Raw genomic sequence first — 23,900 nt, forward strand, 5'->3', positions numbered from 1 at the left:
TTTCAAACTTTTCCAACATTATATGGACCAAAAGATTGACTGATTAACAGAGACAATAATCAGCAATTTGGTTTCTCAAAACCTGACGAAGACAGACAAACGGAGTAGGACGACTCAAAAAGTAAAGTCAGCTTCAAACGAGCAGTGATCGTGCGTTCAGCCAGGACAGAGCGAACTCAAACAGATTAGCAATGCACTGTTTGGTTAAGTATTTCGAAAAAGTGTACTTAAGGTCGCAGCATACTGCTTTACTTGCCAATAGTAAGAACTGTTCTATAATTAACTGTTGCTTTTGTTGAAATGATTTAAAAGAAACCACCACCTCCTACATATGACGATGACTCAGAAGGCCTCCTGAAGAGGGCTTTTTACATGAGCAGATTTTGGAGCATGAGTAAAGCTTGTGGGTAAAAGAACGATTTGTTTGACTATAATTGTGTTAATCCTAAAGCCACCCCATATCTAACCCATTATCCGCCTCGCTGAGAGATCGGGGGTGTTGCAGCACTACATGTTAATAATTTTCCTACACCCCCGTCTTTTAAAGTCACATGCTGGAACAAACAAATTCCTGCACACTGAGGACCAACAGACATTCTGATCAAGTTCACTGTATTCAAGTATTTGCTCTGAGGTTTCCGTTATGTGGGATAAAGCGTTGTCATGTTTTCTCTACTTCTATGGTTTGTTGTATCAGGTCTTTGTTCCTTGTTTAGTTCCGGAGCTGTTGTCTGCCAGCACCGTCGACCACCAGCAGGTGAGAAACTAAATGTTTAGATTTTCTGTTTTATCAAAATGCAAAAGGTACTTGTTTACCATAAGTTATTATTACAGAGTGAAACACATGTGATCATTTCTGTCACTTACCAGGGTTTTCTATGACACATTTGTGATGCATTCAAGCTCATTTTAATGTTAGTCTTAATATATACCCTTCAGTTAAGTGTGACTTGTGAACATGTAATGCACTGGCATTTCCCAGTAACCGCAGATACGGAGAGATTTATCGAGATAAAAACAAAAAAACGTGGTCACACCGGCACACTTTCCACCTCCTCCGTTCTTTCCACAAGTGGTCTGTCTATCTCTCAAATTGTGGGCTTATATCTTAAAATAGGTTTTGTTCCTGTGCCGTTGCCGCAGCCTCACACTGTCGTGCCTCCCCGCTGTGTCTCCGTCTCTTTTAGTATCTGGGGAAATGGTTCTTTAAAGCAGCAGTCAGTCGCAGAGAGGCTGACATTCAGAAGTTCAAAGAACTGGACAACATGTGGTTCACCATTGAGGAGCCGGTCAATGACACACTGCTGCTGACTGGACATATGCGCATGTGAGGCAGCAAATACGCACGCACGCACAAACACACGCACGCACGCACGCACGCACGCACGCACGCACGCACGCACGCACACACACACACACACACACACACACACACACACACACACACACACACACACACACACACACACACACACACACAAAGTCTAAACAAGAAGATGTTTCTTAACACACATCATGTGGGAAGGAGGTTAAAGGACCACTCATGCAAATATCCCAATATTATTAAAAACATTGAGGTTTTGACATGACATACATCGTGGCAATAACTGATCCGATATGCAGGTTTTAAATGAATTACATAGCAGTTAATGGGTGAAAACAGTGAAGTGTAAATGTTTTAGCACTTTTCAAACCCTTTTTAAAGAGGCAAATTGCTTTAATTAAAACGTATATAATATACATTGCATGTGACTAAACATCTAAAAAAGTTGATTGAAAATAAACTAGTAAATATATCTGTCATACAGTAAAAAGTGCAATATTTCCCTCTAAATTGTAGTGGAGTAGAAGTATAAAGCAGCATGAAATAGAAATACTCAGGTAAAGTAAAAGAACCTCAACATTATACTTGAGCCAGAGTAAATTACTTAGTTACTTTCCACCACCGACAACCTCAAAGTTAATGAGCTTAGCTCTGTCCAAATCAATCACAAGGTTTTAATTGTATAAAACATGAAACTGCTTTACAGCATGTTTTAAAAAGACAGTAAAAAAAAAGAGGGAAGTGATATTGAGAATGTGTAAAAGGTGTGAATACATTTAAAAAAAAATGATATGACATGATGCCATGTTTATCTTATGTCATAATGTGATGAAATATGAAACTGCTTCATGCTAAATGTGCATTCATTCTCCAAACACTCTTTTTAGAGGAGAAAACTGCATGAAACAGACCTGGACCTACCATATACGTCCTGAGAGGGATGACGTGGAACTGGAAGGTGACTTCAAAACCACCTGCATGAAACAGATGCTCAACTCACATATGCACACAGAAGAGATGAATAGATGGGAATTTTGTGACAGTGTTAAAATAAATATAACAACTTCACCCCAAAACACAAATTATATTCTTAGCAGGGTGGGAAAACCCCAGAGAGGTTATGTTAGAACATCTGTAAAGCTTTCTGAAATTAGTTTTGGGTGGAGTTGTCGGGTTTTCAGGCACCTGAATGAATTCAATTCATAAAAACTTCACATCACGTTTAATTATGCTATGCTTACATTGTCTCATGTTAAACAAGTAGTGTCCCAGTGACTGGATTCAAAGCTACAACTTGCCAAAGATTATTTCCAAAGTGTACAGTTTTTATCGTTATTGTGATCTCTACAGCACTTCCAGTACGAAAAAGGAAATTCAACAAGTGTGTACCAACAGGACAAAGAGGGAAAGTAGCTCTTTCAGCAACACAAATTATAACAAAAGGCTGTTTCCCATTTCCAGTCTTTGTGCTCAACAAAGCGAACCGGCCACTGCAGCCTAATTTAACAAATAAACTATCGTCTCGTTGAACTCACTGCCAGAAAGCAAATTAGTGTATTTATTCATTTAAGACAGAGCCTCCATGTCAGGGAAATAAAACAAGATTCACCTTCTTAATTCTTAATGTCAGTTGATGCTTTGCATTTGTGGTGCATTCTCCAAAATATACTGAACAGCCAGTAAGCCTGGAACTGTCTGCTCCACCCAGTTGGTAATCCACCCTTGACCTGCACCGCAGTGTATTGATCAACTGATCAACTAAGATAACCTTGTAGCCTTTTGGGGGTATACTGCAGAATGTTGACCTGTGTCACTCACACTGATCACCATGCTGCTGCAATACTCGTGTCTTGTTGTTTTGACGCAGGAAGACCGAAGCGGAGGACCCTGCTCTGGAGCGGCAAGTGGGCCAACTGCCCCGAGTGCATCATTTTCCAGGAAGTAGAACCACCTTTAAATGAGACAGACTCGGAGGACTCCCTCAGCAGATACCTGCTCTATGGTAAACCACCTTAAAAGGAACGATAATGCTCACTTCTGCCCTCTCCAAAACTATTACCATCTACAGCTAAAGTTACAAACCATAATCTGCGTTTGTACCACAAAGATAAAATAAAACACAATATATATCGGGCCAGTAGTTTTTTGCGTCATGTGAATTCCACACAAGTCAAAAGCAGAGATTGCTGCTACAATGCTAAGCTAGTTAGCAACCTTTAGCTCCTGCTTTATTTAGTTGAACTGAATTAGCAAGATAATGGTTCATCATAATGAATATTTTTCAATTACAGATCAAAGTTAGAGAAAAATACATTTAGTTTAAGCTTAAGTAAAGAATAGCTTAGCTTTCTCACCAGCTAGCTTATACAGAAATTACATTTACATTACATTTCTATGGCATAATAATGTTTTTAAATGGTAAAACAAATGTGATGGTTGTAAATCAAATTGTCTACTGCATCAACACATGAAAACTTCTTGGCCTTTGACTGTAGGCCGGCGGAGCGAGGTCGACTCTGAGCTGGTGAAAGCATTACTGAAAAACCTGGCTTGTCATGGCGTGTCGGCAAGTGTCAGACCACCTCAAGAGAAAGGTTTGTCGTTAAGATAAACAAAGAAAATAAAAGATGATGCTTTTGAATCTCAGTGTTGCTTGAATCTAACAATTGTATCTCCCTTTACAGAGTTTTGCACCTAAATATTAACATTGAGGTAGGCATGAATATCAGTTTACTTCCATTTTCATTTGGATGGTTTTATATATTTTACTTGGTCTGTCCTTGCTGACTGAAATAACTGTCTCTTGATTCAACACATTTTTACAGGATGTTGCAGGAACCATGGAAATCCTGGATGACAATAAAATGATTCCATGTTGTCAATGTGTAACATTGAAACAAATAAAGCAAAAAATACAAACGTGTCATTTTATTCACCTTTCACAATAGTCTTAGAATGAGCAACATTCATTCAAACATCAAATTATATCACGTTATTTGTGGTTCCAAAAATGTGATGAAAAGCCATGCTGAAAATTGAAGCACGCCATGATGTTGTTTTGCTTGTTTGCTCATCCACTCATTATTCTTGTCACTTTTGGTCCTGAAAAACACAGACAATATAGCTTGGGTTGAGAAGAGAAAATCACCTTTGTGGGGGAGGATCCACCCACAATCACCCAGCAAAAACCCAGGGAATTCCCATGATGCTTTTCTCTGAACAGAAATTCCTGTTCACAACTTTGAATGAAGACTGCAACTGTATAGCCGCACCATATCTTCCTGCATGTATTAATAAGTAAACAAAGCACAGTCCCTTAGTAACACATATTTCTGAGATTGGACAGACAGGAGACTGGTGTAGCTATCATAGTAAAAGAAAAAGTACGGGTGTTGCTCTGGTATAAATATTAACTGACTTTGTATTCCAAAAGTCGTAAAGAAAGCAAGGGAAGTACAGGTATATATATATATATATATATATATATATATATATATATATATATATATATATATATATATATATATATATATATATATATATATATATACACAGTTGTGGTCAAAAGTTTACATACACTTGTAAAGAACATAATGTCATGGCTCTCTTGAGTTTCCAGTTATTTCTACAACTCTGATTTTTCTCTGATAGAGTGATTGGAACAGATACTTCTTTGTCACAAAAAACATTCATGAAGTTTGGTTCTTTCATGACTTTATTATGGGTTAACAGAAAAAGTGACAAAATCTGCTGGGTCAAAAATATACATACAGCAACATGAATTAGCAATTTTGGTGACTTAGAAAGTCGTGTCAATGAAATGAGCTTCATAGCATGGCCTCTTAACTTCTTGTGAGTGATTATGAGTGACTACAGCTGGTGACTTCTCTGAGGCCATTTAAATAGGGCTCATTGGATACAAACGCCCACAAACGCTACGATGGGAAAGTCAAAGGAGCACCAAAAAGCAGATCTGCCAAGAATTAGAAGCTGCTGGAACACAGGTGTCAGTGTCCACAGTCAAGCGTGTTTTGCATCTCCATGGACTGAGAGGCTGCCGTGCAAGAAGGAAGCCCTCGCTCCAAAAGTGGCACCTTAAGGCTCGACTGAAGTTTGCTGCTGATCACATGGACAAAGATAAGACCTTCTGGAGGAAAGTTCCGTGGTCAGACGAAACAAAAATCGAGCTGTTTGGCCACAATGCCCAGCAATATGTTTGGAGGAGAAAAGGTGAGGCCTTTAACCCCAAGAACATCATGCCTACCGTCAAGCATGGTGGTGGTAGTATTATGCTGTGGGGCTGTTTTGCTGCCAATGGAACTGATGCTTTACAGAGAGTAAATGGGATAATGAAGAAGGAGGATTACCTTCAAATTCTTCAAGATAACCTAAAATCATCAGCCCGAAGGTTGGGTCTTGGGCGCAGTTGGGTGTTCCAACAGGACAATGACCCCAAACACACATCAAAAGTGGTAATGGAATGGCTAAATCAGGCTAGAATTAGGGTTTTAGAATGGCCTTCCCAAAGTCCTGACTTAAAATCCCATTGAGAACATGTGGACAATGCTGAAGAAACAAGTCCATGTCAGAAAGCCATCAAATTTAACTGAACTGCACCAATTCTGTCAAGAGGAGTGGTCAAAGATTCAACGAGAAGCTTGCCAGAAGCTTGTGGATGGCTACCAAAAGCGCCTAATTGAAGTGAAAATGGCCAAGGGACATGTAACCAAATATTAGCACTGCTGTATGTATATTTTTGACCCAGCAGATTTGATCACTTTTTCTGTTAACCCATAATAAAGTCATGAAAGAACCAAACTTCATGAATGTTTTTTGTGACAGAGAAGTATCTGTTCCAATCACTCTATCAGAGAAAAATCAGAGTTGTAGAAATAACTGGAAACTCAAGAGAGCCATGACATTATGTTCTTTACAAGTGTATGTAAACTTTTGACCACAACTGTATATAATAAAGCCTTGGAGGGTGGAAGTGGATGAAGCCATGAAGTTAAAGAGTAACCGCCCCTCAGTGACACTCTAAGAAGTAAAGCGAAGACGCCCACAACGAGGCATTAGATTGGTCAAAACTACACCTGGTATTCAGGGGCGGTTACTGCACAAAAGAAATACTGCAATGTCTGAGTTGTGTATTATGTATGAGAACACATAATCAGAACTGTTCTGTTAGACTAAACAGAGTGACATAATGTTCTTGTTGTGCAGAGTTGAATTTTGATGTGATGACTAATGACCTAAAACTAAAGCACAACTTGGGTTTCTATATGGCGAGTTTTGGGGAAAACTTCTTTATTTCTGATCACACTGACTTTCACTTTGTGTCAAATCCTTATAGAATCAGATCTCAGTTCAACCTCCATTCTTATACACTGACCTCTCACATCTGATGGGGAATTATGTGGAGACACGAGAAAAGCAGAACTCATACTTGTATTTCCATCAGACAATTAAGGTTGACATGTACCGGAGACAACAAGTTTGTTCCCTTTGTTGTTTTGAGTGGGGACAGAACCTAACAGCCCACATCCAGTCCACCTGTCTGTCGTGTTGAGTGTGTAGGTGTGCATGTGTTCTTCTCAGAGATTAGGAGGGAGAAAGTTGGTGACATTTACATAATCCCGGAGAACATAAACTGGTTAGGTGGGGATGTCCCATGAAGCATGAAACCAAAAACAGTAAAGTGAAATGGAAATTGACCCTCTCACTCTCTACCTCACAATGTTTTTCAAAACCTAAATGCAACTCTCACTTCTTGTTTCAAACCAAGATTTCTCATCCTGATGTCAACATTTGAAAACATGTAACTTTGTTCCTCTTACCATTAACCCATTCCATTACCTGTAGAGCTATTAATCAATCTAGATTCTAGACGGTTCGAGCTGCCTAGTGCTGGAGAAACCGGCCATAGTGAAGTCTACCCACTCCTGAATATAATGAGACTATCCACAGACCTTGTTGTGAGCAGTTCATGTCTGAGGTTAATCTTGATTAACTGGGTCCTGACTTCTGGAAAGTGACATTGCTGTATAGTTTTTCTATGTATTTTTGGGGAGTTTGAGCATCCCAAGCAGAGTGCCATACAGTCCTGTTCTAATCGAGAGATGTCAGACATCTCTACGGTCGAGATAAGTAGCACTACAGGTAAGAGGAAGAATATGTATTTTGGAGAGTTCCAAACTGTCCCTTTAACTGGTAACTTTTTCTGTTAAACTGAAAAATTAGCCACAAATGTTACACTTGGCCTCTGACTTGGTGCTGTTGTCTTACTCACACTGTCCTCTTGGTTAAAAATATCAGTAATTTGCACTTTTATCAAGTAAGATCAAATGAAATGCATGAAACCTGTGCAGTTCGTGCCATAACTGGATTGTCAGGAACAAGAACAAAGGAAGTGGCTGAATTTCACTCAAATGTGATTTTATTAATGGATTTTAACAACATTTGGGGTTCACGTCAAACACTTCATGATGCCGGGAGCTTTTTTTTAACCCCTTGATCTTTAAATCTACAACAAATGTAAACACCTGTTTCATCCATTCATACGTTTGCCTCATAGATTAGCAGAGACTTTCACAAATATCTATGCCATTGATGTGCACTTTTCTTACAAGCTAGAAACAAACCTCCAAGTAGTATTAGATGAACTTTGTGCAATTTGTCCTTTACACTTTAAATCTACGACACATGTGTTTAGCTGATATTGAGTATTATATTGAGAAAATAGACTCTGAAGAGAAGCAGAATGAAGCAGCACACAGCCGCGTGTGAAAAGGATGTCATAGCGTGCAGCACTACCAGTGTATTTCCTCATCACATCGGCTCAATTTAGATCAAATGCATTTTGAGAAGAAAAAGTCCCCGTCATGTTTGGGTGTGAATATGAAACTCTGCCAGTGACCTATGAACGTGGGTAAACACAAAACACCCACAACAAACATTAGTGTGTCAGTGAGGGGCCGCACCACAGACTTGTGTATTTATGTGTCACTAAAACACTGGATATCTTCACATCTCATTCCACATATACCTAAACTTCTTTAGCATTTTTAAAAGAAATTTCACTTACATTTTTATTATTGTCATATAAGGGGAATTGAAGCCGTCCATTAGTTTCCAAATCAAAGTTGTTCCATCAGAAACAAAAATGTGGTTTCATTAATCCAAATACACACCCCCCCCCCCCCACCAAGCTACACTTTGCAATCCCCAAGTGGTGCCACCTACACATCATTGCTTCCCTCCTCCTCACTCTCTCTCTACAGAGATGTCATGTTCACTGCATTACCCATTAAAAAGGGAAAACCCTGTCAACCTGACATGTCTCTCAAAGAGGAGCAGCAGATGAATTTGGAGGCTGACAGTGCAACACACACTGGGTGAGTCAAGATTTAGTGAGTGAATTTAGTTTTCCTCTTAAAATGTGGTTCAAAATATTGTTTCAAAGTACAATAGTCTTTATGGTAGTTGTCAGTGCTCTGCAGGTAAGATCATTACTGCTGTTAAAGATAAAGAAAGAAATTCCAAAACTATACAAGTATGTGTGTACAGGAGAAGACGCGTGTTCAAGGATGCAGTATTTTCCTCAGGGTCATGATAACATGGGAAATAATTACATGTTTTGGTACAATTCGAAATTTTGAATTCTCAAGGGCATGCATGTCTGAGCATCTCCATTTCCAGTGGTCAGATGTCAAATGCACCATTCATATGAACAGAAAAACGAATTTAACAAGCCTTGTTGGAATATTGTTTGGAGTCATTGACTGAGTGATTAACCTAATAGTGGTTAACCTTTATAGGACACTCAGTACAACTGAGGATGTGATGTAGAATCACATACTTGATGTTTTCAGTAACCACAGTTACATGAAAGATGCTGCTGGCCACTGTGATTTCAGTTTTGTTTTTCTCTCAGTATTCATCAGAAGGAGGCAAAAATAATAATTTTAGAATATTTGTCAGTTGACATATCGCAATGGTAACATAAAATGAGAGATTAACTCGCAACTAGTCTTTTCACTGTCAAACATGCTGTACCTGAAATGATCACACATCATACAGTGTGGAGTGGAATGTGGGGCAACTTGTAGTAAAGTATGCTACTGGAAATTACCCGCAGACCTTTGTTACATTCTTGCAGCTGAGGCCTGCAAATAGGCCTCGTTTTTAAAAGGTTAAAGGTTTGGAGTTTGATTGACACCCACTTGATACACAATTCTGGGTCACTGGTATTTCAGCAGCCTCCGATGAGTTACAGTCGCTGTCATTACAAATAAAAAACAAACAAACAACAAACTATACACTGACAGGCTGCTCTGTGCAGGACCCCCCAAAAAAAACAATAAAGAGAAATACTCTCCAGAGGTTAAATCCAAGAGAAGCAGCAGCATGGTGGCTATGAGCTGAGGACACATTTACCCATAATGCAATGGGTGCAGTTAATCTGATACATGTGGCCTTGTTGCAGTGTGTAGTTTAGTTATCCTTGTCAGGTCAAAGTCTGACAGAGATTTAAAACGCAATGGTTGAAGCACAGCGCATCTTCTGTTTTACAACCTGTGTCGTATTTTATGAGTTTTGACCTTTATTGTTAAAAATTGCGACAGCTTCTCTGTGATTCATTAAGAAGAGCTACACAAGCAGTGAGTCAAGGTTTTTATCAGTTTTCCTGTCCACTTTCGAACTGTTTGACCACTTGTGGTTGTTGACTTTGCATGAAAGCAATGATGTAAGATATAATCAGACCTTTACTATTCTCAAGTAATACAATATCGTACTTCAAAATATACTCAAAGTGTCAAAATAAAAGTACTTGCTCCAGAGTCAAATGGCCTTTGACATTATTAGAGAATACTGATGCATCAATGTATGAGCAGCAGTTTACTGTTGTAGCTGGTCATGGTGGAGCTAATTTGAACCGCTTTATACATTTAGCTTGTTTAGTCCAGTGGGTCTTGACCTAGAGGTCAGGTCTCTCCTAAGTGTCACAAGATAAACCTAAAGGGTCATCAAACAGTTAAAGAGAGAAGAAGAAAAGCAAAGTTCTCCACACAAATTTATTTAGTTGTATTTATTTTTCCTCTTCGCTGATTTAATCTTCCTCAAAGATTTGTACGTAAAATATGAAGTACTTCAAAATATGTGTACTCAAAACCAGTACTTGAGTAACTGTATTGTTACTTTCCACCACTGCCTGATGTACTCTGTTATTAAGCTGCACCAGTTGGTGAGTAAAATGTATTCAGAGTTAGTCAAAACTACAAAATAAGGGCCAAGATGTAAAGAAAAATAGGACAGATGTTGGTGTGGCGCTAAGCCTCCAGGGAAGGAATTAAGATCACTACAATCTCCTCAAATGTGACACAAAAGTGAATGTGTGTGTGTGTGTGTGTGTGTGTGTGTGTGTGTGTGTGTGTGTGTGTGTGTGTGTGTGTGTGTGTGTGTGTGTGTATTTGACAGAATGGAGGGTCAATCGAGGTCTTCTCATAAGCACCTGCTGCTGCAGGTGTGGTGTGGTATGCTCACTGTGGCCATGGTGGTTATGGCTGCACTTCTCATTTCGATCAAACCAAGATCAACCGAGGTCAGTACATCTGTCACAGGAGAAGAGAACATTTCATTTAGACTGATATTCACTTACCTGAATGACTCAATACTGATGAAGTCAGAGCAGTTCAGACTGCTATGTTGGACTGCATAGTTTCTCTCATGTAGCTGAGACATGAGCAGAATGTCTTTTTGTAAATGAACATATATGTGAAGTCATGTCTCAGTTGTACAATTCCACTTTTTTCCTGATCACATAAAAACCATGAGTAATGTGTTATACTATTACAAAGCACTTCCTGTCTGATCTCTGTCTCTATTTCAATAAGATTTGTTTCTACACGTCAAGTTCAGACTCCCAGAAAAATGTAAAGATAACAAAAATCATGTTTGGAAAAAAAAAAAAGGCACATTTCCCAAAAAGTTATTGGAAAAGATGATATTTTGGAGACGCATTGGTTTTCCCTGACAGGAAATGTAACTTGTAGTTATTTATTGCCGGTTGCCAGTGAGACAGCAAACTAACAAGGATGACGAAGGTGATGATGGTGATGATGCAGACGATGATGGTTGTTTTGCATCTTTTCCAGGAAGAAGTCTCAACACTGAAGCCAGTTAATGTCATTCCAACAGATCCAACATGTACGTTGAGTAGATGTCAAATGTCACTGTTCACTTCAAACAACACCTTTTACATTAACCTCGTATTATTGCAATTGAGTATTATTGAGTATTTTAATTAAAAAAAAGATACAGAATTGCCACATTTACATGAATCAAACTGGATTTCAACCCAAATCTTTTCTTCTACAGTCAACAGTATTGTGGCTCCCTCGAAGTCAATAGGTAAGTTATTATGATTTCATTACCAATATCTCGGGTGGCATCTAGTGGTGCGATTGCAACCGATCGAACGATTCTTATTTTTAGGTGATTATACACATAAGAAAACATACTTAATAATATTATATTTGATTTCTGATGATAGATCCCTGAAATGTTACACACTGTTCCTTTAAGAAGAAATTACAACAAACTGAAAGATATCAATGAGGGAATGTAAAATATACTGTGAACATTGTCACAGCTATCGCATCATCAAATAACTCTAAAACTATGTGGTTTTTTTCAGGATCTTCTCTCTCATACATCCAGCTAATCAAGAGTAAGTACACTTCCTCTTCTGCTTATATTCAGATTCATTATCATCGCTTCTTCTTGGGAGTAAATTGATTATGAGTTTTAGTTTTAGATAGCTGTAGTTACTTCTTTACTCCTGTCCTCGGTTGTATTTTTTATGAGCTTGAGAGCAAATCTAAAAATGTCTTTGGTTAAGATGTCTGTTCAAATGTCAGTGCTCCATCTTGCATTTCTCTGTGTTGTTGTTTTTTACCCTGAAGAACTGGTCAAGCATAAACATTGAGATGTCAAGATGAGATGTTTCCAATGCCCGCAGAAACATTTTCAGCTTTCGAAAAATCAACAGTCTGTGTGTCAGATTCTGTTGTCAGTGCCTAAAACTTCAAACAGCAAGAACTTCTTTCTCGAGCTGTCATTTTACTCTCACACAGATAAAAATACGTCATAAAAAAAGAGACAGAGATGTCACTTTCTTGCCCAAAGAAGTCTCAACTGACCAAAATGCAAGATGTGTTTTGAGTACAAGCCCTGACTCTCACTTTTTACTGATCTCTCTTGCTGTCATTGTGCCTCTACTGCATGAAAAAAAAATTGCTTCCACGTTTGACGCCTACAGATGCCGAGTGCAACAAGTTCAGACATGCTCTATGGGAGCTGCTGAAAGTCATTCTGAGAAACGTAGGAAGTATTTAAGTGAAGCAAATGGTGACACGGCAGATTGAGAGGAAGTGGCTGCACCAGAGAGTAAATAACAACAAAATAACTCCCAATTCTTGAACTTGCAATTTTAAGTGAGATATTCAGATTTATTTATACAGTTTAAAGTTACAGGGATAATGAACATTTGTAGACATTTCTGTAAATGTGCCAGTTTAGCCACCTTGGCTTCATTTCAACTGCAGTCCCACGGTCCCATTTCAGACACAGTAACAGATGGGTTTTTGGGGTTTAATTAGGGTTCCTGAAAACACATTTTCTTAATCAGCTTCTTGCTACGAGCGATGGGGTCCAACATTTTTCTGCCACAGTTTCTGTTATTTAACATGAATGACTTTTGTTTTTGTCCTGGCTTTTCTCATTGCTTTAAATGGGGTTCAGGTGACGTCACGTATCTTCAGTGAAAGTGTTTGTACGTGTTAAAAAGTTGTGCTACAACCTCGTCTACATTTCCACTTGAAAATTGAAGTGTACGGTGTATTTATCACTCTCCAGTTGAACAACTATTATACCTAATACATATATGTAAACTAGATACATTCATACACAATGCATCTGCATGCAGGCACAGACTGAGATAGACACACGGCTCTGTTATGTTTCCAGTCTCATGCGTTGTGTTCCTCCCACCACACTGCTTTTTTCCTCTGTGAAGTGGGTTCCTGAAACCTCAACAAACCCGACGCTGAGCTGTAATGTGGGCTGCACCAGCTTAGGGTATAATTACAGCCCAAAGCAACAGACATCATACGATTTGTCAAAGGATGCTTAGTCGGCCAAAATTAGCCGTTAATTTAAAGATCAACTTTGTTAAGCTGATGTCTTTATTCAAGTTGAGGTAAAAATTTGAGTGTGAATTTTTCAAAAGGGCCTCGGTAGATGATAGAACTACAATCAGAGCCAAAGAGCTCCCATGTGTCACCGCTTAAAGTTTCACGAGCGAGGTGAAATGTTTGTGTAGCTGAGCGATTAAAGAAACGTTTGCCAAATCTCTTACAGCTGTGGGGAATCCCTCTTGGCAAAACTCACCCCCCCGATGTCAATCCTGCTCCCTTGTCCTGCGCAACGACTCCATCCACTGCACCAAGAGCAGCCACTACTTCCTCTACGCCCAGGTCACCTTCACCGAGCCCCGTAAGAAAAGTCAGACCAAATCTGTGATTTTGAAAATAAATCCATCATTTGGTAGAGTAGTTAAGGTACTGGTTGAAGGGATCTTCCCGGACATAACAGAGGGTTCTGTGTGGGTGGCCAATGTTGTCCGCCTCACAGAGGGAGACAGTGTCAGCTTAGATATCGAAGGTGAGTTTAAAACTCAGAGCTCGTCAACATTCTGGGGTGCCTATGAGCTTCATTAGTGTAGCAGGACTCCAGGATGTGTTACTATACGGGGGTTGGACTGGTATGTTATTAGTAGTAGGCCTATACTAATTTGTTTCAAGAAAAGCTGTTCATCGCCTGGATTTTCTTTCAATATGTTGTGCCAAATATTCTCTCAAAATCACAGGGAGTCAGTGATCAACAATCAACTGTTATTGAATAAACGTTTCTGTAGGGTATCATGGAACACTAAAATGCTAAAAGCTCCGTTAGGCAGGGTGAGAAAGGTTTTAACCACAGCTTTTACAGACCTTTTAATAAAAAGGTCACATCTTCACATCCTATTGACCTATATATATCTTGGCAAAACAAATATCTGTATTATTCCAACCTTAGCAAAATCTCTATATTTAAGTACCGTATTTTCCGCACTATAAGGCGCACCGGATTATAAGGCGCACCTTCAATGAATGGCCTATTTTAGAACTGTTTTTATATATAGGGCGCACCGGATTATAAGGCGCATAGAATAGAAGCTACTACAGTCAAACGTTTGACTGGGGTTGCGTTATGCATCCACTAGATGGAGCTGTGCTAAAGGGAATGTCAACAAAACAGTCAGATAAATCATTCAGTCAAACTTTATTGACTTTTGATTTCATTCACAATACGGTAACTTAAACGTAGAGGGGAACTTTTCCCTGATTCAGTAAACACGTAAAAGAAACAGTCTGATACCACTAAATCAAACGTTAGTGCATTCACAATATAGTAACTCTCGAGCGGTGTTTACCGCTATTACTTCGGCGACGCCCCTGACTACGGTAGCCGTAATGCTGCAAGCGGTGCGGCTTTGTAGTTTACCAGTCGTACTGAAACATTTTGACAGAGCGCCGTGTACAACCAGTATGGATCAACCAATTAACCAATTGATCCATATATAAGGCGCTCCGGATTACAAGGCGCACTGTCGCTTTTTGAGAAAATTAAAGGCTTTTAAGTGCGCCTTATAGTGCGGAAAATACGGTAAGTCACCTGGTTCTGACTGTTAAAATTGTGTGGTGTTTGGTGGTCTTGTAAAAACTTTAAGCTAACTGCATTGTAAATGAACGTAAACTGTGACTCTCTGTTTGTTTTCACTGCTATGGTCTTGTGTAATTTATGAAATATAATATTATATTGCTGTGGTTTGATTTCCATGAGGGAAGGCAAATTAAAAAGTGATTCAAAATAACGTATTCTTTTTTTGGAACCAATTTACTGACTTTGTATGTTCAGCTGCTATCTGACCACATGGTGGTGCCACCTTCCCCTAAATAAGAGGGAGTCACCCACTCACCATTATTTCCACATATAACATTACACAGCCTGATAACACATTCTAATCATCAATCAATTGAAGAAAAAAACAACAACTACACAAACCACAAAGACATACCAATGGATGTCTGAGAAATCTCAAGAGTATTGTTGAAAAACACTGTCGTCATAGTAGTAGTAGTAGTAGTAGTAGTAGTAGTAGTAGTAGTAGTAGTACTTCTCTCATTGTCCTAGTGCTAACAGTGTACACACATACTGCACGGTACGTGACGCTCTACAACTTTAATTAGGAGTTGCATTGAGCAGGCAGGAGCAACAGGTGCAGAACAGGAAGCCACATATTTGGTGCAACATCAGTCACACCGTTTCCCTTACAGCACATCCACAGATATATTTGAACTGAAAACGCCCTCTGATCAGACTCCTTGGCGGCAGCTCGGTTTCTCTAATGCAATAAGAGCTAAAATGCACCTTAGACTCCATGCTGAGTGCATATAAACCAGTCACACATAACGTTAATGGTGTGTCCGTCTGACCTTAGCACTGCGGTCTTGCAACTATATACTAATTAAGCTGCTGATATGCCTCTGTTCAAAAATACACAGCCATTCCCTGTTTATTAATGGATTTTAAGCAGCTTTATTGTGATGTATTTGCTGAATTGAACAGGATTAATCAATGTAGCCAACATTAAGACTTTTAAAAAGCTCATAAGCCCATAACCCATTTGACCCCAATTAAAGTAATTTGGTCAAATGTTTGTACTTCGTTATGCAGGAGAACTCTGGTTTATCAAGACTAAGAGGCTACAGCCATGCTAGCTGCTCTTTTCTTAAACCCAGTAGTGCAATTTAACCTCTATATTGCCCTAAGGAGCGAATAAAGTAATGTAAGTGTCTGTAATCTCAATTTACAGCAGTGTTTATATTATATACCGAAGAGGGAATGAGTGAACGAGGGAGTGATTTTGGACACAGCCATACTGATGTACAGCAAGTATGACGTTTACCCCGTATACCATCTTAGCTTAGCGTGTTAGCATGCTAATTAACACTTAATTCAAAGAACAATCTGGGGATGATGGGAATTAAACTATAGTTGAACCAATTGAAATTTTGACCCTAGATGGAATAATATGAAAAGCTTCAAAAGGGTCGCCAAAGTTGTTATTTCATCCTACGGGGGACGTGAATGTCTGGAACTAATTTGATGGCGATACATCCAATTGTTGCTGCGAAATTGTACTGAAAATGACCGATCAACCTTATGGTGGTGCTACAGGAGGAGTCAGGGGATCACCAAAGTCTGTAGGATTCATCCTCTGGGAACAATGAATGAATGAATGCATGTATGAAATTGTATGGCAATCAATCATGTCGTTGTTGAGATATTTCACCTGCAATCCCGAGAGCCATGCCGCTATAAAGGCCATTCCTGAAGCTTTAATTCTAACTCTCTCATGAACACTGAATCGAATGTCTGTCCATACTGTCCTCACCTTCAAAGATACCTTCACTGTCCTGGTAAGAAACTTACATAAATCCTCACAAAGAAGCCATGAACACACACACACACACACACACTCACACGCAGCATGAAAGCTGACTTAATATCTCAGAAGTCGTTATACTTTAATTACTGTGTGATTCACCCACTTTGATGTCAACACTTTATAAATAGGATTACCTTGAGTATGTGACGTGGCAAACATTCCCTTTGTGTGAGGCCCACTCTTTGCCCTTCAGCCTATCGGTGGTCACACGACCTGTGGCCATGTGGGCCACTTTAAGAGCAGGATATAGAGAAAGCGGGCAGCATGACATCACCTCCAACAGGTATCTTAGGCCGTGGACTTCCTCACACATTCACCACAACACATGCTCCTTTTGTTCTCTTGTGCCTTTGTAGTTCTGTAGGGATTGTTTGTCAGGCTTGTCATTTAAAATCAGCTTCGAAGCCAGGACTCTGATGACATTCTGAGTTTTACACAGAAGCAGAAATGATCTTGTCTACATGTATTTGGTTCAGCCAAAAAAAAACATAATCAAACAATAAAGAATGTGGAGAAGAAAACAAGTTAAGGAATTTCTGGCGGTAATGTGGGGGAGATTAGCATAAAATAATGGCATGTGATGGTGTACTGTATATTGAAACATTTCTTCCGATGTCCCGAGCACTCAGGAGAGGGTTTTTATTCATTTTAAGGGTTTGTAAACCATAATGCTCAATTTGCAGGGCATTTCTGGTTAGTATCAAATAATCACATTACCTCTAACAGTCTCTTCTTTCATTCGTCCAGGCATTTCTACAATTACTGCCAGAGAGTTCACTTTTATTTGTTTTCACAAAGTTTCTTTTGCAAGTTGTAGTGTTCAAATGTATTATAATTATGTTCTAATAAACTTTTATATGCAAACATTCTTAGAGCAAAACAATATATACTTTTTAGGAGGTGCAAATGTTCAGGCTCAGCTGGAAGCACGCAGCTAATGGTGCTAACAGTGCTAACAGTGCTAACAATTGCTGACAGAGCTAACGGCGCTTACCTGGGGAGGTGGGAGATGTTTGTTGCTCTATTAATGCTCTGAAAAACAGAAATAGTAAAATAGTATTAACAAATAAAGGGTCAAAAATAAGAGTGGCAGAGTGGCCCCCCTGTGTACTTTATTATATTTTTGGATTACACATTAATGTGTAAGCAGCATTTTATTATTGCAGCTGATATAACTGACAGTTTCTTGCTGGTGGGTAGTTTACTTTAACAGAATGTATCAGGTTTTATGAGCTCATCATGTTTTAAATGCAAAAAATGCAAAGAAAGTACCCCAAACTTGTACTTGAGTAAATGTACTTAACTACTGTACATGTTTTTATAAGTTGCAATCTAAAGTACATTTGATTTGAAAGAGTTCTTTTGATAGAAAAGAGTATTTTATCAACCCTAAAAGGGAAATTAAAGTGTTTACAGCAGATTACATTATTCACATACGAAACAAAAACAAATATAAAGTCACGTTATACACAATTAACTGAAATAGACTCAGTTGAAAATGGCTATGCAAATTACCATGATGATTAAAACATCTGCATCAAGTCATCTCATTAGTGTACGCAGATCATATTAAAAAGTTAAGACACAGATCGTGTGAGTGTAGACACGGAAAAATGACGCTTCCTCATATGTCCCTCACACATCCTGCCTCATGTCCAGCTCCATCAGATAATATTAGCTGTTTTTAAAGTAGGTGTATTGCATGCATTACTACAAAAGAAAGGGGAACACATCTATGGTCATTTCCTGTCTTATCAGTGTCTCTAGTCGTCAATCATCAGACTTTAAGTCATGATGACAGGATGTGTATCCTGTATTCCAGTGTGGTTTTTCTGTATATTTTTGGACTAATTTAATCATGCTTTAGACTCATGTGCGTGTTGTTGAACCATCTGTTCATCATGTGATAGCAGACTACTGGGGGAAAGTGTTTACAAATGAAGGATTTTTCATTGAGAATCAAGCTGTAATTTTAGAGTTTCCAGTCTGAGGAAGGAGGAATAATTGCGGATGAAATTACACTCATTTGAGCTGCTGCATCATCATTTGCAAAAACAAAATCAACAAACCATCTGGCCAAAAAGATCAACAAGGCAACAAGCGTAGGAAGAATCGACTGGAAAACATGAAATTTATGAAATTCAGGACTCTATGCCTTCAAGATTAGAGAAGTGGACCTCGGACTGGAATGTGACATTTCAATGGCTGAGAACTGGGTAAATCTAAAAAGACAATGCTTTCTGCTTCCCTCCAAAAATACTGTAGGGATCCCCTTTAGCAAGACACTTTGCCTCCAACTTCTGCTAAAAGACCAACAACAGATGTGAAACTAGAAGAAAGCATGCATTGACAAAGGTCAAAGATAGTAATCTCTGCTGTAACAGTACTGCAAGTCTGAGTCACACTGACTGTAGCTCTCCAAATTCGAACTGAAACTGTCTCACAGAGCCAAGACAGATTTCATTGGCCGTTGAAGTCCATCATTGTCTACAGTGCGTGTTAAAATCCTGTTACCGCTCCCAGCATTAAAACCAAAGCAAGTCGAAGCAGCTTTTCAGTTTCTACAGGAGTTTCTGCCACAGCAGTTTCTGCTCCTGTGGCTGACACTTCCTGAATACTTGAGGTCTGCTAAAACTGTCAGCTCATTTAAATCAGTTCTTAAAAAAAAACATTGCTTACTGTGCCTTTCCAATAAATGAGATAACTTATTGTTAATCAGTATGTATTGCTACAAAGAGAGTGAGTGTCAGACTTACCTGCTGCAGACAGAAACATGACTCCAAATGAATGCAAAGTTAATGTTGCTCCTTGCATGCAGGATGTGCAATGTTAACGTTAAAGAGGCAGCTGTTTGCTAATAAGTTCCCCACATCAACTGCATTAAGGATGATATGTAACAGCTGTGTTCACAGCTTGTTGCACAGCCCCAAATAAGTCAGTCCATCAATGTAGGCTTTATGGACGAAATGTAACCATTTCTGTTAAAAAAATAAATAAATGTTTGGCTCTTGACTGGGGCTGCAACTAATGATTATTTATCATTTTCACAATAAAATGTCTGCAAAATGTCAGATAATGTCCATCCCAGTTTCTCAAAGTCCAAAAACATCTTGTTTTGTCAGTCAAAACAAACCCCAAAGTGTTTCAGTTTAATATGCTATAAAACAGAGAAGAGCAAGAAATCTCCCTATTACAGTTTTTGCCCGTTGCTTGAACACTATAGACCCATGCTTAGACTAAAGTAACACAACTTGAAGCTTTTGTTACCATACCTCAAACACATGTACCCATACCTTAAACAAAAGCGCTGCTTTGCACTCTAGTTGCAATTCTGCAACACACTTACTCCTTTATGCAACACACTTGGTCCTGCATACTACACTCTATTTCATACATAAGACACTTCGTTCAAAAATGAAATCTCAGGGTGCCATTTGGAAAACACATGTATCCAAAATACAATACACATCGGGTAATTGCAACCACTCAAATACACACCTGAAGGCACTTACTTGCAAAACTGAACACCAATCAGCCAGCTACAAAAAGCCCTCAGTTTAGCCATTTCAAGAACTTTGCAAGCATGGATGGAGGGAGAGCAAGAGGAAGAGGAAGAGGAAGAGGAAGAGGAAGAGGAAGAGGAAGAGGACAAGGACAAGGACAAGGACAAGGACAAGGACAAGGACAAGGACAAGGACAAGGACAAGGACAAGGTCGAGGAGGCCATGCACGGACCTCTATTTCTGATGATATAAGAGCAACTTTGGTGGACCATGTCATCAACCATGGCCTGACTATGAGGGAAGCTGGACAGAGACTCCACCCACATCTAAGCCGCTTCACAGCGGCATCTGTAATAAGAACATTCCGACTAGAAAACAGGTATGTCTTCACCTCTCTATCTTCTACTCTACTCGGATGGTATTTACAGCACTATACTACAGTATATCGCATTACCACATCACGTGTACAGGGTATTGCAGGGTGCTAATGCTCCCTTTGCAGCCAAAGTGGTAATTTTTGTGAAACCTACCATGATTACTTATAATGAGATGTTTCAGTACAGTGGATGATACAGTATATACAGTAAAGTACTGTAAGAAAAAGAAGCAAACCGATGACAATTTGTGGTTGTATTTCACTAGACTGACTAGAAGACCTTCTGGGGGAGGACGCCAACACCTGTTCACACAATAGCAGGAACTTGCCGTTGTGGACCTAGTGAGGGCAGACAATGCCATCCGTCTCCACCAGCTACGACAGAAAATACTTGCAGACAGGCAAGTGTTCAACAACATACACCATGTGAGCATCACCACCATCAGACGCATCTTGGGAGAACACAACATCACCATGAAGCAGCTCTACAGGGTCCCATTTGAGAGGAACAGTGTCAGGGTCAAAGGACTTCGAGCTGAATATGTACGGGTAAGTGTAACTGTCATTTACATTTACAATACAGTATTTCTGAAATCCAGTAGCAGCTGAATATGTACCATATCAGTACCACATGGATCCATTCGGAGAGCTACACAGGTACCTGTGTGATGAGGTGAGGGTTCTGTATGTGTAGCACTGTAGTACAGTAATATGTTTTCTTTTTTGTTACAGAGAATCTTGGCCATGGATGGAGCTGCACAGCCTCATGAATTCATTTTCATTGATGAAGCTGGATTCGACCTGAGCAAAACAAGACGACGGGGTCGTAATGTAATTGGCCAAAGGGCAATTGTGCACGTCCCGGGGCAGCGCGGGGGAAATATCACAATGTGTGCCGCCATAAGCCTTCAAGGGCTTCTGCATCATCATGCAAAACTAGGTCCATACAATAGCCAACATATACTCACATTTCTAGGTGCTCTCCATAATATAGTTGTACAGAACAGACCAGATCAGCCCAGGTTTGTGGTGGTATGGGATAATGTCAGTTTCCATCGGGCTGCTCTGCTCCAGGCCTGGTTCACCAACCACAATTAATTAGAAGTGGTATACTTGCCCCCTTACTCACCATTCTTAAACCCTATAGAGGAATTCTTTTCGGCTTGGAGATGGCGTGTATATGACCAACAACCACATGCCCGCATGCCTCTTCTGCAGGCAATGGAACAGGCCTGCGGCGACATTCAGGTGACAGCAATCCATGGATGGTTTTGTCATGCAAGGGGATATTTTCCCCGGTGCCTAGACGGAGAAGACATTGCTTGCGATGTCGATGAGGTCCTGTGGCCAGACCCCAACAGACGGCGGGATCCATGAGCCCACGTATGCACAATTGCCATGATTTTCTGTGTTTACAGTATAGTGTTTTTTCTATTTTATTATTTTCTTTTTTGCTTTATCTGAATTCATGTTACTGCAATGTACAGTGCTGCAATGTACAATATTGAGTTGGCCTATTTGCTTTTTTGGTTGTTTGAAAATGTGCCTCCTGAAAATATGCCTTCTGAATAAACAGTGAAAATCAAAGACTGCAGTGTTTTATATAAAGTAGACTAGTGTGTTCCCCCTGATCTGAAAGTGTATGCATATGATGCAAGTATGTCATTTTGTCATCAGAGTTACATTTTGACAAAGGAATGTTAGGTTTTGATAGCAGAGTTTAGGTTTTGATAGTCGAGTTTCAATTTGACACAGATGTGAATGGTATATTTCCCAGTGTTGTGTCATCTTTACTTGTGTGTGTGTGGAGTTTTGGCACAATGAGCGAAGTTTTGCAAAATGTGTTCAAGCAACGGGCAAAAACTGTAAAGAGGCTGAAACTAGCATTTGATCTATTTTTACCTTTGTTTTGGTAATATTATGATCACCAAAGTTGGGCTCTATAGGTGATAAGACAAAACAAAGCCAACAGGGTAAAATGATCAGACAAGTTGTAAACAAACCAGACTGATCAGATTATTTCAACCACTTTATGTGGAGGTAAAACTGAAAGTGAGACCCACAATAATGTATTAGTGCACAGAAAGTGTGTGTGTGTGTGTGTGTGTGTGTGTGTGTGTGTGTGTGTGTGTAGATACAATGGATCTTGATGTATCACAAATGCTGTGACAAGCATTAATTAAACCAAGACAAATTCCAAATGTGTTTTTGTATTTTAACACAACTGATGTAGAAGTTCAGCATTTAATCAACTAATTAGCCTGCAAGGACTGAAAGCAGTCAATCAATCAATTATTTAAACTTTATGTATATATTTCAAACAAATGAACTGCACTTCAAAGCGCTTTTCAAGCGATTGACAAAACTTCAAAATCATATAGATCAACAATAAAATGTTGATAACACAAAACAGAGTAAACTATATATAAAAATGATAATAGAATAAGCACAAATAATAAAACACTACATTAAGTCATCAGGCTACTTTCTCCACACACACACATAACATGTAAGATATATTTTGTATTACATCACACACACATTGAGTACAGCAACTTTCTAATCTCTTCTTCCTCTATTATTCTGTGCTTATCTTAAAGGCCATTTCTCAAACTGAACCCAACAAATGTATTTCTTATCACTTATATTATTTTTATTTTTTTTTGACTGGGTAAACTCCCTGAGTTTTGAAAACAGATCATTGTATGGTTATGGTAAACAGATAATGTAAAGTCCCAGATTCAGATAAGAATCTTATCTATGGCTTCTCTAAAAGCTCCCGACAGATGCAGAGGAGGTAAAACACCTAATAGTAGGTGAAGCGTAACTTCTTGGTGGCCTGGCGGAGGTTTGTAGGCCACCAGACTATACAGTCTAAATGCAGCGGAAGCCACCCTGCATTTGTGGTGAAACCTCATTTTGGCCCAGTTTATTCCCTTACACATCAACAGCTCTCACTGAGCCCACACATGGCAACACTGAAGAAGGAATGATGAGAGGGAAAGCAATACCTCCTTGATGTGGCACCTGTGATTGTGTCACCAAACAAATCTGAAAATGAAACTTTGTGGCATAAACGCAGCA

General features: G+C 39.3%; 2 protein-coding genes and 1 long non-coding RNA gene across 3 annotated transcripts; 2 read left to right on the plus strand and 1 right to left on the minus strand.

Annotated features, from left to right (window-relative positions):
• The first annotated feature begins 565 nt into the window (after positions 1 to 565).
• LOC137891249 (apolipoprotein M-like) lies at positions 566 to 4,243 on the plus strand. The gene is made up of 7 exons (XM_068735768.1): positions 566 to 757; positions 1,188 to 1,327; positions 2,212 to 2,282; positions 3,192 to 3,326; positions 3,820 to 3,918; positions 4,009 to 4,036; positions 4,150 to 4,243. The coding sequence occupies exons 1-6, from the start codon at positions 644 to 646 to the stop codon at positions 4,020 to 4,022; spliced, it is 573 nt and encodes a 190-aa protein (XP_068591869.1). The 5' UTR covers positions 566 to 643; the 3' UTR covers positions 4,023 to 4,036; positions 4,150 to 4,243.
• A 4,411-nt stretch (positions 4,244 to 8,654) lies between these two features.
• Positions 8,655 to 15,267, plus strand: lta (lymphotoxin alpha (TNF superfamily, member 1)). Its single transcript, XM_068735832.1, has 6 exons — positions 8,655 to 8,718; positions 10,802 to 10,925; positions 11,479 to 11,530; positions 11,702 to 11,734; positions 12,021 to 12,053; positions 13,745 to 15,267. The coding sequence occupies exons 1-6, from the start codon at positions 8,660 to 8,662 to the stop codon at positions 14,101 to 14,103; spliced, it is 660 nt and encodes a 219-aa protein (XP_068591933.1). The 5' UTR covers positions 8,655 to 8,659; the 3' UTR covers positions 14,104 to 15,267.
• On the minus strand, positions 10,851 to 19,770 carry LOC137891290 (uncharacterized). The gene is made up of 3 exons (XR_011105337.1): positions 19,694 to 19,770; positions 17,932 to 17,969; positions 10,851 to 10,935 (listed from the first exon to the last, which is right to left on the minus strand). It is a non-coding gene; the product is annotated as an uncharacterized lncRNA (long non-coding RNA).
• Between the last annotated feature and the right edge of the window lie 4,130 nt (positions 19,771 to 23,900).

The sequence above is a fragment of the Cebidichthys violaceus genome, unplaced genomic scaffold (assembly GCF_023349555.1).
Source record: "Cebidichthys violaceus isolate CVI_PGR_0920_01 unplaced genomic scaffold, fCebVio1.0.p SCAF_7, whole genome shotgun sequence".
In the NCBI taxonomy this organism is placed as follows: domain Eukaryota; kingdom Metazoa; phylum Chordata; class Actinopteri; order Perciformes; family Stichaeidae; genus Cebidichthys; species Cebidichthys violaceus.